At 40.7% G+C, this 19,773-nt stretch overlaps 1 protein-coding gene and 1 long non-coding RNA gene across 11 annotated transcripts in view; one reads left to right on the forward strand and one right to left on the reverse strand.

Annotated features, from left to right (window-relative positions):
- The window catches only part of GALNTL6 (polypeptide N-acetylgalactosaminyltransferase like 6), a 1,200,087-nt gene that overhangs the window by 965,627 nt on the left and 214,687 nt on the right, over window positions 1-19,773 (forward strand). Inside the window, exons 6-7 of the mRNA XM_049631330.1 lie at window positions 4,248-4,433; window positions 8,561-8,744. Of these exons, the coding sequence (XP_049487287.1) occupies window positions 4,248-4,433; window positions 8,561-8,744 (370 nt within the window). The remainder of the gene's footprint in view (window positions 1-4,247; window positions 4,434-8,560; window positions 8,745-19,773) is intronic.
- LOC125923210 (uncharacterized) overlaps window positions 1-19,773 on the reverse strand; it is a 99,797-nt gene that overhangs the window by 75,075 nt on the left and 4,949 nt on the right. For 3 of the 10 annotated variants that reach the window (XR_007457947.1, XR_007457941.1, XR_007457939.1), the window contains 3 exons: window positions 18,632-18,839; window positions 18,301-18,426; window positions 17,356-17,544 (listed from right to left, as the gene is read on the reverse strand). This is a non-coding gene — a long non-coding RNA (uncharacterized LOC125923210). Of the gene's footprint in view, window positions 1-3,471; window positions 4,050-6,345; window positions 6,409-7,610; window positions 7,793-10,011; window positions 10,119-12,398; window positions 12,654-17,355; window positions 17,545-18,300; window positions 18,427-18,631; window positions 18,840-19,773 lie in introns of those variants that run through there. The other 7 variants (XR_007457942.1, XR_007457945.1, XR_007457946.1 and 4 more) reach the window with 7 other exon arrangements.

Consider the following 19,773-nt stretch of genomic DNA (forward strand, 5'->3'; position numbering starts at 1 on the left):
GGTACTCAACAGGGTTAGATCTACTCTACAAGTAAAACTTCACAGGGGAAATCATTGAATCATAGACCTAGAAGGAATATTTAGGATCAACTGGGCACATTGCCTTCACCTTATAGCTGAGGAAAATGAGGTTAAATAGGGTAGAGTGACTCACCCAAAGGCATGTGGCCAGGCAGCAACAAGTCTAACTCATGTACTCGATTTTTGACTGTGCTAATCATTGAAGGTTATTTTTTAGTGTTTAGTGCTACTTCTAACACTAAATATCCAAGTGAATGATATATTCTCCAGGTAAGTTTATGAAACATATTTGAAATCTCTAGAAAAAGAGGAAAATACATTGAGAAAACTGCTAAATTCAATATTCACAGTAGCAAGGCACCAAAATTTCACCCGCATACAACTTTTCATTCCTTATTGCCCCACACTAGTACAATAACCCTGACAAAACTGGTGTATTTGATATTGTTTGTGTTCACTTGTCCAGGTCGTTGTGATACCATCCAGTAGATTTTAACTAGTAACCTTATAGCCATGGACAAAAAAAATGTTAAAGGTTCTACAAATGCCTCATTGTTGCTAAAGAAATCTGCCTGTTTTATAAAAATACCATAAATGCTCTTGTCGTTAAATAAAAGTAAAGAGGTTCAAAGGAAATCTTCAAAGATACTGTGCTTGAATTAAAATCATATAAAATCATGTTGAAAATCATTTTAATAATATTTTGGAAATGAATCTAAAAATTGCTCATACAAAAGAAATAGAAAACGTTTTTAATTTAAAGCCATCTGCACCATGCCCAATAACTCCATTGTACGAGAGTCTAATTTACTAATTAGACTGATGATACCTGTCTTCATTGTGAGTTATGGGTAATTAGGAATTACAACTAAAAGAGAAGGGACCCTTCACAAGGGCAGTCAACCAGATCATTATTCCAAGGCAAAGCAACCTGATGATTACTGAAAAGTTCAAACTAAAAGAATTGATTTGAATAATTAGGGGACTCCATTTGGGGTCAAACCTTTTGTGCTTAGTGAACTTGCACCATACAATTCTTTTAGTATGTTAAAATGGGCTTTGATCAAAGAAAAACACACAGAATCAGATAATGTGCATAGAGGGAAAGGAAACATGTAGAGATAGTCTCCACTTGAGTTTTAGAGAATTTTGTATAAACTGAAAAGTTTGGAAATCTAAACCTGAAATCGGGACAACCACTCCCAGGTAGTCAACAACCCTTTGGTTCTGGAGTTAGACCACCTGGGAATCGACTGTCTTCTAGAGCCATTTCCTCTTATGAGCTACAGAGAATTAATCCTCCTCTCCCCCAAGAGTCCCCATTAGGGTCAGGGAGGGAAGAAATAACTGCACCCCAGACTGCCAAGAGGGAGATCGTACTGGCAGCAGCACTTGACAAAAGAACAGTGAAGCTTAAACAAACAAACAAACACTGTTTTGGTGGGTTTCACAAATGTTCACGATCTATTTTCCATCACCAGTGGCTGTTGTGACACTGTTTCCGTGAGAGAGTATGTTTCTGTGGTCCAAACGACCGATTTACCAATAAACTTACAGAATGACACTTGTTTGTACATTGGAGATACAGAAGGATTTCAGTGCCTGAATAAGTTACAGTAATGAGAATATGACATCCTTTTTTTTTTAATGTTCATTTATTTATTTTGAGAGAGATAGAGTGCCAGATAGAGAGGGGCAGAGAGACAGAATCCCAGTGCAGAGCCTGACATGGGACTCGATCTCACGAACCATGAGATCATAACCTGAGCTGAGATCAAGAGTCAACCACTTACCTGACTGAGCCACCCAGGTACCCTGAATATGGTGTCTTCTTAAATGTTTATTACAGGGGAAACCCTGACCGAATGCAAGTCTTTCAAGACTGGCATGTACAGAGCTCTAGTATTGATCACTTTCCACTTATTCATTGCCTTTGATTGCATGACTGGGTGGCAGGTCTCTACTTTATTTTCCTAACAGGAAAATAGTAATAGTAAGCTCCAATCTTATTCACAGGCAGCGTCGTATTGTATAGTCCATTGGAATCTTTCTTTGCAGCTTGCACAGAGGAGAGCAGGATTGGAGTCAGTAAAGAGAGGAAGGGCAGAAGCTATGGCTTTTGCATAGCACACCCATCTTAAAGAGACAGAGACACTTTAGAGCCAGCCTTTTGGTTGAGAAACAGCAATACTGCTATGAAGTTACATGTGTTCACTTATCGCTGGTCAAAACCGCTCATTCTTTAAATTTTCAATAAATAGGGGCACCTGGGTGGCTCAACTGGTTGGGCACCCAACTTTGGCTCAGGTCACGATCTCACAGTCTGTGAGTTCAAGCCTTGTGTCGGGCTCTGTGCTGACCACTCAGAGCCCGGAGCCTGCTTCGGATTCTGTCTCCCTCTCTCTCTGACCCTCCCCTGCTCATGCTCTGTCTCTCTCTATCGCAAAAATAAATAAAAACATTTAAAAAAAATAAATTTTCAATAAATAAAAGATGATGAATTATCAAAATCTCACCAATAAATAAAAATTCTCTATTTTTCATTTTTCAGGCTTAACATTCAAAGGCATTTCCCCAGCTAAAAATGCTGTTTCTCTTCTTAAGTGCATGGGACTTATGAGCTCTCCCATTACTGACCTAGGGGATGTTTGTTGAATGAGCACTGTCCCGTGTCTAACCAAAAGCCTGACCCTTCACCACACTCTAAGAGGAAAATAATCCCCCAATTCCATGTATTTTATGGGTGAAGAAATTTACACTAAGAGAATTTGCATGACCTGTTCATATGTTTCACCGGTACAGACCTCCCACTTAGGTCCATTCTGACTCCAAATCTTTAATCTTTGCTTTCTGTAGTCTGTTCATTACAAGAAGAACAAAATAGAGGGGGAACCCATTTTGTGCTAAAACAATCTTGGGAAAGACCCCACCAGTATTCTTGAATAAGAAAAATTAGAAAGCTAAGTATTTTTTTACTTGATCCGTTTGTAAAACATAGTTATGGGGCAGTTGAAAAAAAGGAAATTGAGATTTTTTTTTAAATGCTACATTAAGAAGAAGAAATAAGAATAAACTCTTAGGTATGGAGAAACTCCAATATGAGTAATTCTGACATCTGTTAAATTGAATCACAGGGAAGGGAATCATAAATCCTCATATGAATTCCTATTGCTACAGATCATAGGAGGAGACTTAATAATATTGCCTTTGATTGCACGCATACGGAGAAAGTTTGAAAGTGGAACTATAGAACACACTGCATACTAAGATTCTGTGTCTATGAACATTAGACGGTACCTGTTAGAAACTCCAGTGAAGCCCTCCTGATGTTGTAGGTATGAGAGAGTGAAAAGCACAAGATATAAATTATATGAGTACATATTCCACAGAAAAATACCAAGCACACTTATTTGGCATTAAAGATCGAAGATATTGATGCATTTTACCACAGACAGTAAGAGATGGGGTTTTTTCTCTGTAAATAAGCTACCTGATTCGATTTTGTTCCCAGAGTTTGTTTTTAATTAGGCAAAGACACATTTAAAAATTTTTTTGTTTTCTAACCTTCAATAGCTCAGTTCAAAATGATTATGGAGTATCTATCTGCCTTCCCCTCTTCACATCTAATTTTAACAGCAAGTCAATCAGTTTTACACTTCAAATCAGAAGCCAGATGCTGAACTTCCTAACTAGTTGGCTATTACCCGGTGGGAGGAAAAAATCTGTTTGGTTCTTATTGATTTGAAGGATATAATTTTTTTCTTGTGGTTTTACATTCATTATTTTCAAAACACAGAAACCAGGCGTGGCTTTGCTGGAAAGAGCCCTCTTGTTGAAAAGAGCGCATATGCTGGAATCCTCATCTGACTTCACACAGCAGGAACCAGAGGGCCAATGCCCATCTTGGACAGTGCTGGCCATGATTAAGCATGGTGGCAGCTGGCCAACGGTAATCATATGGTACAGCTCTGGTGCGTCAGTGTCTTCTACAGTGTTCAAACAAAGAGCAGTATTTGCAGTTTATGAACCTTTATGGAAAATATAAAGTAGAAAAACCTCTAGGCATAAAATCTTATTAATATCTCCCCTTGAGATGAAGAGAGAAGAAAAATGGTTGTAAGCTTGGATTCGCCATTCACATACGCTTAATGCATAAACACCCATGAGTAATTCTGTTGCAATTAATGTTTTGTGTTCTTTCTTTGCATCCTCTGCTTCCTTCCTAGAACACTTGAAGGATAAATTAGAAGAATATATGGCCCGATTTTCCAAAGTAAGGATCGTTCGCACCAAGAAAAGGGAAGGGCTCATCCGGACCCGACTCTTGGGGGCATCTATGGCAAGAGGAGAAGTCTTAACGTTCCTGGACTCCCACTGCGAGGTCAATGTGAACTGGCTGCCCCCTCTCCTTAGTGAGTACACATACTGACAGTGGCCTTCTGGGGACCAGCAAGGCCTGGGGAATTGACCTCCTTCAGAGGGAGTGTGTGATTTGCTTCTATTTAGTTTGCAATGAACAAAGTCTAGAGTTCTCTTGTACAATATTTTACAGTGAGAGCCTTGAATTCTACTTTAACCACTGCTGAGGACCAAGAAGTAACCAGAAAACTGCATGAAAATGGACATTTTAGATAACACCAACTGCAATCTCAAGGTTCAAAAAAGTTTAGAGATTTGTTTAGTTTAGATGTTCTGCTTTAGTATAGTTATAGTCACAGAGTAAACACTGAAAGAAAAAGTATTCAAAAACACTACCTCTAACTACAACAAGATTAAAATAAACACACACACATACACACACACACACACACACACACACACAGTTTAACAATTATTATAGAACTGTTAAGAACTGAGGAAAGAAAATTATTCCGCCCGAGAATACAGTTCAAGTGTAAGTGCCCTGACATTTTCTAGGATTTATAATGCCAGTTCCCTTTTAAACTTCTGGCACTGGCCTAGAGCCCTAAATATATAATCCCCCAAGTTTACACAGGACCTTCTCAAACACTCAGAACTACTATCCAGATGATACATCTCAAATGCTCACCACATGGCTCAGAGTAGGGAGAGAAGCCTCTCTGTCACATCGCACTTGAACTATTAGAAACATGAATGAACTAAGAGTCATTCAAACTATGAATGGGGCTCAGTTCGAGCCCGACTATTTTGTGTTTTATTTCACAAAGAAGTCAGATATAAAGTCCAGTAGTAGATAAGGGATAAATTGCCAACCTGAAAAAAAAAATGAGTTTCTAAAAAGTTCTTGGTGTGCACATAGTGTGCTCCTTCCTATTCTTCCAGATTTCACTAAATCAACTTTTATTGTAAATATATCCCTGGCCTTGGAGCTAAAGCCAGTAAAAACTGCTTTACAATAGCTGCCTCAGAAAGAATGATTTGCTATTGACTACTGTGTAGGATTTCAGCTAGAAGCAGCAAATCTCCATTAGTAAAAAATGTGGAAGGGGGTGGGGAATCAATTGAAAGTGTGTAGGATTTAAAACAGGAAATGACCAGCAACTAACACCCCACCACATCACCCGATCCACACACACCTACACAGATGACTGCCCAGCCATCGTGATCAACAGGAATGTTTCAGTGCTCCTATGGCCAGAGACTCCTCTGAGCTTTTAATTAAAAGTACCTTGTCCAAGGACATAGCAATTTAGAGTTTCATCAGCAACAGTGAGATTCCTGCAAACTGAATTTGACCTATATGGTGCTGAATACTCCAGGAAGTCAGCAAAAGACCTAATTTATTTATGAACCAAAGCAATTCCTAAATGCCAATTATCAAGCCTCTGATTGTTCATATGAATCTAACAGGAAAAAAAAAGGAGAGAGAAAGTAGAGAGAAACCCACTTTTTCTCATTAAAGCATTTCATTTCCTGTAGGCCTGATGGATAAGAAATGATTCAAGCTCAGGATCACTATCTTTTTTTATTTTCCTCTATCAGTGTCTTGACACATCATCCAAAATGAAAAAAACAGGCGGAGCCACACAGTTTCTTGGTTCATTTTTCACTTTGGGATTATACCTGAATTTCAATTTCCCATTAAGAGTCTGTTTGTTTGATCCCTGAAAATTGAAATGTAGGCACAAGCCTTAGATGAAAAATTAGTCATGCTGCTTTCACCCTAAGCTAGAACAGCTGGATAAGAGCTGAAAGGAAATTTGAAGGGAAAGTTGACAGTTAATTTAACAGACTCATTCTCTTTGGGTCACCTTGGGACTCCTTGTTGGTCAAGAAACTTGTAAATCAACCTGATTCTGAATTTGATTGAAGAAAATCACTGAGACCTTAATACTAAAATACCTGCAGAGATGATAGAAGAAATAGGTTGGACACAGCAACGTTGGTCTCCTCTGTCAAAGACATCTATGGGGAAACACCATTTAGATAAAGATTAAAACCCATTACAAGACTTACCTAGGTGAAGATGGATGCTTATAGGGCGCTTGGTGAAGAATAACTTGAAATAGTGCTGGGATCTCTCTACTAATTAGCAGAAATAATATTAAGTTGACCTCCAGGCTCCTGAGAGCCTCCTAGGGCCATGCTATTTACCTTGCCACATACCAGCATTCCATATTGCCCTAGCCTGTTTTATCTTCTTTCTACCACATTTATCACCTTCAAACATACTATCTAATTTAGATATTTAGTATGTATATTGATTGCCTTCGCTCCATTCCTAACGACAGAGATTTTTGTGGTTGTTATTCACTGTTATATTCCCAGAGCCTAGAAAAGTGACATGTAAATGGTTTCTACTCAATAAATAGTTGTTGAATAGGAAGGGGGGGTGTGGAGGAAGGAAGGAAGGAAGGAAGGAAGGAAGGAAGGAAGGAGGAAGGAAGGAAGGAAGGATGTAGATCTGGAGGGGAGATCTTCCCCCAGATTCTGTGGTTGCCCCACCCTGTCTATTAGGGTCCTCAAAATAATAATACTGAAATAACCATTATTTCTAAAAGATATGTTTTTTAAGATATTTAAATGTATTTTATTCCACATGCCACATCACATAACCAGAAAGCAGATGTTCACACTTAAAAGCTCTGTCAGACATTTTGTTTGTTATAATAAATATTGATTGAGTGCATATTCTTGAGAAGAAAATACAGTTGGCCCTCAAACAACACAGGGGTTAGTGATGCCAACACCCTGTGCCATTGAAAATTCATGTGTAACTTTTGACTCCCCAAAAACTTAACGACCAGTAGCTAACTGTTGACCAGAAGCCTTACCAATAACATAAACAGTCAGCTGACACATAGTTTATGCGTTCTATGTATTATAGACAGTACTCTTACAATAAAGTAAGCTAGGGAATAAAATGTCAATAAGAAAATCATAAGGAGAAGAAAGTACATTTACAGCACTGTACTGTGTTGAAAAATATCTGTTTATAAGTGGAGCCACACTACTCAAACCTGTGTCCTTCAGTAGTCAACTGTAGCCCACAGTTAGCTATTCTAGGTGAGCCAAAGTATGTAAATGCCAATTCCCTATGCTGTTAGTGTCTCACAATAACAATATCTATATGGAAAAGGAGGGAGCTGGAACTAAAAAGATATTACCTTCCTGCTACATAAGAAGCACCATGGAGAAGTGGGACGGACCACAGGTTTTAGGACTGGACTGGCAAGCAGGGGTTGCATCCTGGGTTTTGCTCTCAAAAGATGGGTGACCTTTGACAAGTTATTTAACTTCTCTGAGCTCGTATCCTCATATGTCAATTGAGAATGATAATGGCAGCCACCTTACAGGGTTGTCAGGAGGATTAGAAATAGCAAGAGTATAAATCACTTAGTAGTTGCTCAAGAATTTAATAGTAGCAGGAACAGAAACAGTAGTTATCAGGCCAGCTAATATATTTTTGGATATAATGAGAAAAGATAAACATGTATAGCTTAGATAAACAGAGTCTGTATCAAAGGACAATAGCAAAATAGAACTTGGCAAAATCTCTGGCAAGCCTGAGAGCGAAGAATTCTGTGTATGATTTGTCAGCATTTAAGGGGGGCAGGGGGAGCAGCCGTGGTGGCCATTATAAGATGAGATGCTAAAAACGAAAAAACAAACAAGAAAAAACATGAAGTTAAATATTTACATTTTGAAGCCTCCAGAAAGAAGGACAATATTTTCTCAGCAGGCTCCAGCTGTATGCTTGAAGGAACACAAGTACTGTTTATACTCTACATATGTTGGATGCACTATAAAATGACAGATTGGGGACAGGTCAGAGCAAAAATGTGACAGAGGTAGAGCTAAATGGACTTCTGCAAGTCTCTCTGGGACATAACTTTCTTAAAGGAAAATACAACAACACTAATTTTACCTAATCACTGTCCCATCACGTTAAGTCTAGCCTTCAAACAGATTTCACAGAGTGCTCTAACAACGACAGAAACCAGGCTTCAAGCATCATCCCTGCATTAGGAAAGATCTGTAAGGCTTCTCTTTGCTGAAAAATGATAGATGACCTAGGCAGGCATGTCATTTCCTATTTTGTGCTTTCATTTTTCAGACCAAATTGCACTAAACCACAAAACCATCGTGTGCCCCATGATCGATGTCATTGACCACAATCACTTTGGGTATGAGGCACAAGCTGGGGATGCCATGCGAGGCGCCTTCGACTGGGAAATGTACTACAAAAGAATCCCCATTCCTCCAGAGCTCCAGAGGGCAGATCCCAGCGACCCTTTTGAGTGAGTAGCAGCTGAGGGAGGGGCCAAGGGAGAGAGGGCAGGTGACTCATTTCAGGCGTGTCAACTGGGGACCCATGAGGACAATTATCTCTAATAAAATGGGTGAAAACAGGTGGCAACAATATCCCTACCTTGGAGAAAAGTCAGACCTGCAAGTTGCAGAAAATTACAAGCTGCACTGATTACATGGATCACCCCCTTGTCAAACTTTGCTAAGCGTGAGAGAAAGTGTGCAGATGTGAGAATCAGGAAAACGCAGAGGTCACTGACAACGCATATTTGCCTTGTAGATATTCTCCTAGATGTTCTCTTCTTATTTTCAGCTCTCTCTATTCTTTGTCCCCTAAGAATCATTTAAATTGACTATTTTACTTTACTTTTATTGGAAAATGATATAAAATACGGAAGAGTATTTAAGCCTCTGTTTACACCCCTGTTGGGACTTATGAGGGAAGGTGGTACTTCTGAGTAGGTGCTCCCATAACTTAAACTTGGGGAATTCAATCAAAATGATACATCCAGAGTAAATAATCTTTGATAACCCTGCTATTAATTTAAGTTCTATAGAGGTAAGAATTGTCTATCATAACCATTATTATATAACCAATATAGCTAATAACCAATTGGTCTCTACAAAGTTAAATCGTTCTTTTTCTCAGTGTGAATATGAAAATTGTGCATGTCAAGACAAAGAAAAAAAAATATACATAGCTTAGTTTGACAAACTCTCAGGACCATTAATGGTAAATGGTGAAATTTTTCCAAAAGTTACCCCAGAGATTTCCCAAGGCATACTATTATTTATTATTTACTCCTCATACTGTACCCTTTTGATCACATTCAAATTTTTATAAGTTTAAAACTATTATATACTTTTCTTAGGACAAGAAAAATGTCTGTGATTGAGGCTTTGCATACTTTCTAAGATTGTGTTTAAAATGCGTTAAAATCAGGGGCGCCTGGGTGGCTCAGTCAGTCGAGCATCCGACTTCAGCTCAGGTCATGATCTCACAGTTCATGAGTTTGAGCCCATGAGTTCATGAGGTTTGGTACTGTAAGTGCAGATCCTACTTCAAATCCTCTCCCCCCCCCCCCACCCCACCCCCCGCCTCCTCTCTGCCCCTACCCCACTGGGATTTCTCTTAAAAATAGAAAAAAAAGATGCATTAAAATCAATATTGTCTTTTCATTAATCATATGAGCAGTAAAAGTGTGCAGTAGAGAAGCTCCCAAATATAAAAAACACTTCTGTAACACTTACCCTTTCAACAATAATAAATATGTGATAAACATCAAGAAAATGCTTCTTCCAATTCTAGTCTCTAGAAAGATAAACTCTCGGGAAAAGTTAAGGGGATTTCAGAAGACGTTAACCTGATAAAAAGGGAGAGATAAATGATTTCTTTTGTAATATGAAGCCCACTTATTAAGTATCCACAATTTCTTTTCTTTTAATTTTTTTAATGTTTATGTATTGAGAGAGAGAGACAGAGTGTGAGTGGGGGAGGGACAGAGAGAGAGGAAGACACAGAATGTGAAGCAGGCTCCAGGCTTTGAGCTGTCAGCACAGAGCCCAATGCTGGGCTTGAACTCATGAACCGTGAGATCATGACCCGAGCCCAAGTCGGACGCTTATCCAACTGAGCCACCCAGGCGCCCCAAGTATCCAGAATTTCTGTTGGCCTTTTCCTACTCTGAAATTGCTGGAGAGTCTTTGAGAAGAAATAATGAAGTCCTGTCGTTACTCTTCCAAATGCTTTGGCCAAGATTTCAAGGATATTCAAAGCTATTAGGGGCGCCTGGGTGGTTCAGTTGGTTAAGCGTCCAACTTCGGCTCAGGTCATGACCTCGCAGTCCGTGAGTTGGAGCCCCGCATCGGGCTCTGTGCTGACAGTTCAGAGCCTGGAGCCTGTTTCGGATTCTGTGTCTCCCTCTCTCTCTGCCCCTCCTCCACTCGCGCTCTGTCTACCCCATCTCAAAAATAAATAAACATTAAAAAAAATTAAAAACTATTAGAAGAGGTCTTTAGTGATACAAGTGAAGGAGTTTCCAGTAAGCATTAGAAGTGGGCCCAACTGGAGAGATGTTTGTCAGACATCCCTGAAGTTAACTATCTGAAAGCCTTGGCAAAGGGGCTTATGGGGGGATTCAAAGCCAGGTTGGAGGTTGGGGGAGGATACAAAAGGACCCTAAATACAGTGGAACTTCCATTAGATGTCAGGTGACAGGAGAATAGCCACAGTCCGATTGCTACCATCTGAGGCTGCCATGTTTTCAGGGCTAGAATTCACCCATGATGGTTTTCTAAATATTCTATTGTGACTGGCTATGATAGCTTCCTACTTTACTTCCGCTGCAATAGCTGAGTGGGGCCCCTGTTCTTGGCAGAAATTAGTTCAAAATGCTATCAAGGGAATCTCCAATGGTGAAAATTATGAAAGTACTTTCTCAGTCCCTGCAGTGGCAGTCAAAATTATCGACAGGCAGACCCTGGCTGTGGATGTCACCACATCAGGCGCCTTGCTTAACCCCAGATCGCGCAGGATTGGTAACTTTTAGAATTAAATTACCTCTTGCTCCTGTCACCTACTTTGGTGGTTCCTGTCCATCAAAAATCGCTTTTGTCTCTTGAACACTACTGCTTTTCTGGCTTTTGAGTCCCTTTGATTCCTAGGAATGTGGACACTTTAGCCTTTTGTAATAAATGTAGCTTCCAAGAGATGTCCACTTTGATCTTAAAAATTGCATTTGCCTTCCTGATAATAAAAGAACAGTTACCCAAACAGCTATGAGCAGTGTATCAGCAATTCCATTATCTCCGCAGTCACCTGAATGTGCTCATAAACAGAAAAACATGCTTTAGGCTAAAATTTGCTTCTCTAGATGTAAAGCTTTAAGATACACAGAGTGAATGCAATCTATCTAAATATCTCTCTCATGGACTTTTGTATTTCGAGTGGCTCCTATAAGGGCTGTGTGATTTTCTGTGGAAGGCGGGGAGAGGAGGCTACAAAACAAGAAGAAAGGAACTGAAGAGGAATATGTAAATGCATTGCCCACCCCAGGACTCTTCATACAATATATATGCAAACTTTATCTTTCCATAACAAGTCTATCAAATGTCCTAAGTGGCAAGACCTCCATTCTTACATTTATTGCATTATTTGAGTTTTTAGCAACTAACTATTGACTACAATAGTGTTCTTTTTTTAATTTGCAAATCCTGGGGCACCTGGGTGGCTCAGTCGGTTGAGTGTCCATCTTTGGCTCTGGTCATGGTCTCACAGTTACTGACTTCTAACCCTGCATCAGGCTTTGTGCGGACAGCCTGCTTTGGATTCTGTGTCTCCTCTCTCTCTGCCCCTTGCCCCCCCCCAAAATAAATAAACATTAATCCACAAATCCTGTGAAATTAGTGGGGCATGAGCAGTAATTATTAATGAATTGAAGAAGCAGGCTCTGCGCTGAGCACAGAGAGCCTGACTCGGGGCTTGAACTCATGACTCATGTACTGTGCGATCATGACCTGAGCCAAAGTCAGATGCTTTAACCAATTGAGCCACCCAGGCACCCTTTACCACCCATATATGCCACTAATTTCCAAAATTGAAAAAAAAAAAAAAAAGGATCTGCACTGGGTATGGTGGTGGCTAACTTTACAGGCTACAAATGCTCATTTATTCTCTCAGAAACCCCTATGTCCACAGACACATCAGTTTGAATTCAGTGACTCCTCATCTAGGCCTGTTATCTAGCTTAGAAATATGCCAGAGCATGAATAGCAATGCCCTTTGAGGGGTGTGAGTGCAGCTGATACCTAGCCAGACCTCAGAAGTCCATGGATCCAGGCTTGGGCTGACCAGCCAGGAGGAAGGGGGGTTCTTTCTCCTTGGTGGGCACAAAAGCTTTCTTCATTAATGCGAAAAAGAGAACACATTGAGAATAAAGTTACTTGATGCCTGGAATAAGCAACTAGCTTTTCTCAGATCTTACTGATTGCATTAATTGACATTTAAAATTTTAACATCCCACTTGGGTAAATTCCGCTGGGGATTCAGCTGCACCTCGGCTTACTCAGAATTTGAAAGTAAAGATACTCTCTTTTACTCAAAACTTTTTCCACGTGGGTTTTGACCCAATACTGGTCACTCCGAATTTAATCAGAATTAGTAAGGAATAAAACCGACTCCCCATGGAAAATGAGACTGGGCAAACCATGAATTTACTATAGGATGTAAAGAAAGAAAATTCACTTTAAAGTAAAGGTCTTCTCCACTTTCACCTCTTGAGTTGAATCGGGTATTGCTCATCTTGCCTTGTTTTCCGTCCTGTCCCGATGGGGCCACCTTTAACCCTGGACCATTGGTTTGGCAGGGTGGGAGAATTTTTTTTCATACTCTACTTCTCAAGCTAAGTTAAGAATATTGCTGTGATCTCTAAGTAATTGCTTCCAAACTTTTCCTCTTTTCCTCAAAAAATCAAACTGATGCATACACACTACCATAGTATTAGCTGCCTTAAGCCTCAACTTGCAACCAGATAATTCTCTATACTGAGGTTTTAAAGTTGTCACCTCAAACTTTTGAGGGGATTAGGTTGCAAAATACACTCATCAGTTGAGTCTAGTGATGAGTTCCAGGAGAGTGAAATAAGGCTTTAGCTCTCTGAAACCTCAACCACAAATCTCGCCTGAACTTCACATTATTCCAGAATCCAACCAATCTAACCAAATAACCTATCTCATTAAGTCTATGGAATATGTAATACAAAACCTAACATTTATCTAGCATTTCAACACTATGTAAAACACTTCACTACATTACCTGATTGACCCCTTGTAATAATCCTTGGCACAGGAAAAAAGAGCTATTGTTATTTTTCCAATTTTGCAAATAAAGAGAGAATGAAAAAAATATTAACTAACTAATAAGAGTCACATCAGGACTTCAATCAGCATCTTCATTCATTCATTCAGATTTCGAATTTTAGGTTTAATCAGTCTCTTAGGATTCAAAGCAATGCTTTCTTTCATTCATTCAGACTTTAAATCCTAGAGTTAATCAATACTTTTCCTCTCCTTTGAAGAGAAACTTAGGCACCCATTAAGTAAAATAGTTTTATCAATTAACATCTCATAGTGAGCCTTTAATGAGAGCAAAAAAGGAAACAGATTGCCTCATTCCCTGTACTGTGTTCTTATCGGCAGACCAAACTAGAGCTGATAGGTTGAAAATGTCAGCTTTCAGTTTCTTCCTAATGAAGGGAAATGTCAACAATGCCAGCTTCTGGTCTGTTTATAACAAGATCTAATTCAATATTTGACAACTGCAAAAGGACAAAATGTTTAGGGAAAAATACTGTCAAATTCCTAAATGGTGTCTTAAACACAGAGGGTGAGAATAAAGGAGCAGAAATAGCTCAAGGGTCTTAAAAACTAATTAAAACATTGAATAAAATCAATCTTCCTCAAAAGCCCAGAATGAAACCCCACTGAAGATTTTTTTTTAAGTGAAGTAAAATGCTGTAACATAATAGAGATGTTCAGTAGCAAGCTTGTTAATTACTCATCCCTCCCCTCTAATAAAGACCCTTCCCCATAGCTGCTTCTCTGGGCTCTTTGGCCACCATAGTCCTGGGTCTCTGGGGGAATCACGATCTGATAAACCATTCTCACCAAAGGATCATGAGAATACCTCTCCCTTGTCAGATCTGCTCACCAGAGAATGACTTTCTCTCCTCCCTCTCCAGTGGGAATGATCTTTACCTCAGGAAGATGTTCGCTCTTATTTGCTTCTTTTTTCAGCATCCAGCAAATTAATTCCTGAATTAACAGTCACTGCCGTTACTCTACTGGTACGGCCCTGCTCTTCTTTCCTTTGCCCTGCTCTCCAGCTCTCAGGGTTTCTGAGGTGGTTCTGGCTTCTAGATGCCCTTTTTCTGGTTTCTGACCATGAGTTTGGACTTTCGAAACTTTTATTTCTGCCACCACCACCAGGAAACATCTTTGAATCACAGGAGACCTGGTGGGTTATACTATTTAGAAAGGAGTTGAAACCTCGTCCTCTATTCTGAAATGGATTTTTATCCCTGTATACCAGTCACTCAAGACCATGTCCCTGTGGAACACCATGCTCTTCTCCACCCAAACCTTACCATGACTTTTGTCCTAACCAGCTCCCATTCTTTTTCTATGGTAACATCTCCTCTTGAACCTTGGACCTCCAACTCTGATTCCTGGCCTTGCTTCGTTACTGTCAGACTAGTCAGCCCCTTCATAGCCAGACTTGAGAATGAATTTTCATCTCCAGCACTCCTGGGCAGAATCAGCCAATGACGTCTAAACCTCCAGTGCCATCCAATGGTTATCAATAAACCTGGTTTACTGGTTATCAAACAAACCACTTAAGACTCAGCAATGGCTTCCTATGTATCAAAGAATTGTGGAACTCACAATGGGCTGATGACTTTTTCTTGTCTATTTACCTATGCCTTCAACCATTAACTATTTTGCTATGCTTCCAAATGGGTGTCCTGAGACCATTTTTTCTGTCTCATGTGTGATGACTGTTTTCGGTGTCCTTCTCCCCCCATCCCCACCAAGATGTGAGCTGATTCCACCTACATTTACTTCTCATCTAGATTATGTTAGGGGTTCTGTGCTCTGTGACGTAATCCCTCTGTCCAGATCTCCTATTGGTGGGCCCTCAGCCTTCTTTCACCAAAGTTCTCCCAGCATTTATCTGAGGAGAAAACCTCCAGGAATCTGTGAAAGTATTGTCACAGTCCCCTTCCTAGTACCCAAGTTTCAGCAACGTTTACTCTAGCCATGACAACATCACACCAGAATGTGGCAGAATTTAACAGAACTCTCTGCCATCACCTGACTCTCCCCTTCTCTCCTGGAGGACAGGAATACAGACCCATGGCCCCCACACAGTCAGCTTTGTTTTCTTACTTGAGGCTTTCCAGTTAAAATGCCTATTCCAGGGATACCTGGGTGGCTCAGTCACCTGAGCACCCAACTTCAGCTCAGGTCATGATCTCACTGTTGATGAGCTCGAGCCCCATGTTGGGCTTGGCACTGACCATGCAAAGCCTGCTTGAAATTCTTTCTCTCTCTCTCCCTTCTCTCTGCCCTTCCCCCACTTGTGCTTTCTCTCTCTCAAATAAATAAACTTTTAAAAAATTATTTAAAAATCAAAATAAATAAAATACCTGCTCTAGCTCTGCTTTCTTCTTCGCTTCCCTCATCCAGGCCACCACTCCTTTCCCCCCTCTAATTATTGCTAATATTGATACTAGAATGGAAAACTCCATGAAGGCAGGGAGGACTATCTTATTCAATTTATTCAGCACTGCATCACCTAGTCCCTGTCCACAGTGGGCACTCAATAAATATTCGTTGAATTGATGGAATAAATATTAAGTTCAGGAGAACAAATGGTCTGACAAGGCTGAGTGTAGTTGAAGAAGAGGTGAGTGACACTTTTTCAGAAAAGGATACCAGCGAAGCAAATGCCATGGCACAGTGCTTGCTAAGTCACAATATTTGTAGGGCTTCCCCATAGAGACTTATTTGAATACAATAGAAATTCTGATAGGGGAGTAGCAGAAAATAAAGAAAAATAAATAAATTCTGGTCGAAACCAAACTTCAAGAGGCATTTGTTCTGCACGTAGAAAAAAAGAGAGTTGGTAAAGAAATGTTTAGGAAAAGCTATCTGGTAGCAGAAGGCCTTCCTGGAATAATTTATACTGTAAATGACAGCGTCATTTTTAAAACCACAGTCCAGAAGACAGCAACATCTTTAACAAAGAGACAAGCTCTCAATAAAGTAATGTGATAGGGGCGCCTGGGTGGCTCAGTCGGTTAAGTGTCCGACTTGAGCTCAGGTCATGATCTCATGGCTTGTGGGTTCGAGCCCCGCGTGGGGCTCTGTGCTGACAGCTCAGAGCCTGGATGCTCTCTCTCTCCCTGCCCCTCCCCCACTCGCGTTCTGTCTCTCTCTCTTAAAAAAAAAATAAACGTAAAAAAAAATTTAAAGTAATGTCCTTGATCTTTCAATTCTATTTCTAACTAACACTAAGATGCTATAAAAACCCCAGGCTCTCTAGATTCTAGGCAATAACTAGGGCCTGATGGAAGCAGTGCACTGTGAGGAGACGCTCAAAAGGCCATGCTGGAGCTCAGGACTGGAGGAGTCAGTAGACTTGGTGAAGATTATAGTCTTAGAACTGGAGAGTAGATAAGCATAACAAGCCTGGACAACATGTACAGATCTGAAAGTCTAGGTAAGAAAATGAGCCCTTACGTGTGGTATTCAGAGGAAGCCCTGAAGGCTTACATTGAAAGAAATGATAGGGGTGCCTGGGTGGCTCAGTCATTTAAGCCTCGGACTCTTGATTTCAGCTCAATGATCTCGCATTGAGATCAAGCCCTGCATCAAGCTCCGCAATGGGCGCGGAGCCTGCTTAAGATTATCTCTCTTGCTACCCCTCCCCTGCTCTTGCGTAGACGTGCACACACAGTCTCTCTCAAAAACAAAACAAAACAAAAACAAAAACGAAAAAAGAAATGATGAAAACTGGAGGCTAGATCCAGTTTTCCAGTTTACATATATATAAATTTTGTTTGTTAAGATCACTTCAAATTATTTTTCAAAGAAAGTGGATACATATGGATCACAGTAGCAAAAAAGAGACAAAGCCTAGCTTTGACTCTCTGCGGACGTCTTCTTGGGTGGGTACTCTGTTCCAGATCACGTGGGGCAGGAGGTGAACATCTCAGTCTGATCAGGTTTCTATAACAAAATAACAGGGGGCGCCTGTGTGGCTCAGTCGTTAAGCGTCCGACTTCGGCTCAGGTCACGATCTCGCCGTCCGTGAGTTCGAGCCCCGCGTCGGGCTCTGGGCTGATGGCTCGGAGCCTGGAGCCTGCTTCCGGTTCTGTGTCTCCCTCTCTCTCTGCCCCTCCCCCGTTCATGCTCTGTCTCTCTCTGTCTCAAAAATAAATAAACGTTAAAAAAAAAAATTAACATACTTTGGGTGGTTTATAAACAAGAGAAATTTAATTCTCACAGCTCTAGAGACTAGGAAGTTCAAGACCAAGGCACTAGCAGATTTGGTGGTGGTGAGACCCCACTTCCAGGTTCACAGACAGCTGTCTTCTTGCTGTGTCCCCACCCAGCAGAGGGGCAAGGGAGCTCTCTGGTGCCTGTTTCATAAGCGCACTAATCCCTTTCCTGAGGGCTTCATCCTCATGATCTAATCACTTCCCAAAGGCCTTACTTGTAAATGGCATCACATTGGGGATGGGTTTCATATGAATTCAGGGGGAGGGGACGCAAACATTCAGTCCATGGCAGTGAGCGTGTGCTCAGAATGTGTCATATATACAAGGGAAAAGATTCAGAAACGAGGCAATTCCTATCTCAATCTTCTAACGTAAAGCAAAAATAAAAAGAAATAAAATGAAAATGAAAAATAGCAATGCATACATTCCCCTTGAGTATAGAGATGAGTAATATTAGAAAAGTAATATACTTTCATTAGCTTACCTCTAACTGAAGTAATTGGTCTTTGTTGTTTGCTGTTCCAGTTTTCTATTTGTTGTCCGGGGGCAGCACCTGCAGCGAGGCCACACTCAGAGAGGCACTGATTTTAGTCAAGACTATCGTTCCTCCCTTCAAGGAAATAATCAAGCAATGGTCAGAATGCCAAACGGCAGGGATAAGATCTTTTGGGTTTTTTGGTCTAATAGTTCTTGGGTAGATCCATCTGGAACTATGTTAAGGAGAAGAGAATGCCCCCTTTTGTTTCTCAGAGAGCCAGCAGAAATTGGGGAAAAAATGAACTTTTGAGAAAGGGAGATTATATGGCATAACTCACTGGAGAGGCTAAGTCCCAGGCCATCTGTTCAGGAAGGAGATCCTCATTCTGGCTGGGCAGTGGTGACCTAGAGTCTCCAAGCTACAGTTTCTGACCCAAAAGTGACCAGGAGACACCTTCCAGTTACGAAATTCTATAGCAACACCCAGCTGTCTGTTGTTTCCATTTCTTCCTCCCACATTTTGGCTTGTTCTTCCATCAGTAGGACCTAGAAAGGAAGAGAAAGAGAGAACTTGGCCTAGATCCTGCTTATGGAATCAGCTGAGCCAGAGCAGGGGAGCAGAAGATTCACAAGGCCAGAGAGCTCTCCAGGCTGCACTAGACTGCAAGGAAAACTTATCCCGAGTTTCCAGAAGTGGTACACGAAGGAAGAAATCGAGTAAAGAAGGGTCAGTTAGAAGTATAAATGAGACAAAAAAAAAAAAAAAAAAAAGAAGAATTACATCATTAGCCAGAAAAGAGGAAGCAGGCCTGAATGACATGTAACCCAAGGCAAACTGGGGCAAGGCTGTGTGTGACCAGCAAGAGAGAACTGGGGTCGCACTTCGGTAAGGCCAATGTGGGAGCAGGCAATATACATCCTGTCCCTCTCCAACTCCACAAGTTTAGAAGCTAGAGAAGAAAACACATGTGCCAACTCTTTTTCATTTGTTTAACACTGCTCCAAGAATTAAATTTGAACGTTTTACACTAATAGAAATCACCGTATGGACAATAATTCTGGCATATAGAACAGATTTCAAACACACAGTCACACCCCAAATGCATGAATGTGTAACCTTCATCCCTGTAACTGAACCTAACAGAGCTGCGGACCCCTGCTTTCATGAGAGCGAGCAGGTTTGCTCCTGATGCATGCAGGGCCCAGGGCAAGAGTGCAAATGAAGGCCCAGCTGGCTTCTGTCTAAACATTTAGAAGTTATAAATCAAACTAGCACACTACTGAATTTTGTTCTATCCTACTACCTTGATAAATATACCCACAAATCAATCCGGAGGGCCAGGTGTGCATGTAGAATTCCTCCCAGAAGTTCTACAGGTTGCTGTGGCTGTGTACAGCAATACAGCGACCCGTGGCTAACCTCTTTTTCTTGTTCCACCAGCACTTTGACAGCCTGTGGGCACGTACAGGTTGAAGCCCA

Source organism: Panthera uncia, chromosome B1 (genome assembly GCF_023721935.1).
Source record: "Panthera uncia isolate 11264 chromosome B1, Puncia_PCG_1.0, whole genome shotgun sequence".
Taxonomy (NCBI): Eukaryota; Metazoa; Chordata; class Mammalia; order Carnivora; family Felidae; genus Panthera; species Panthera uncia.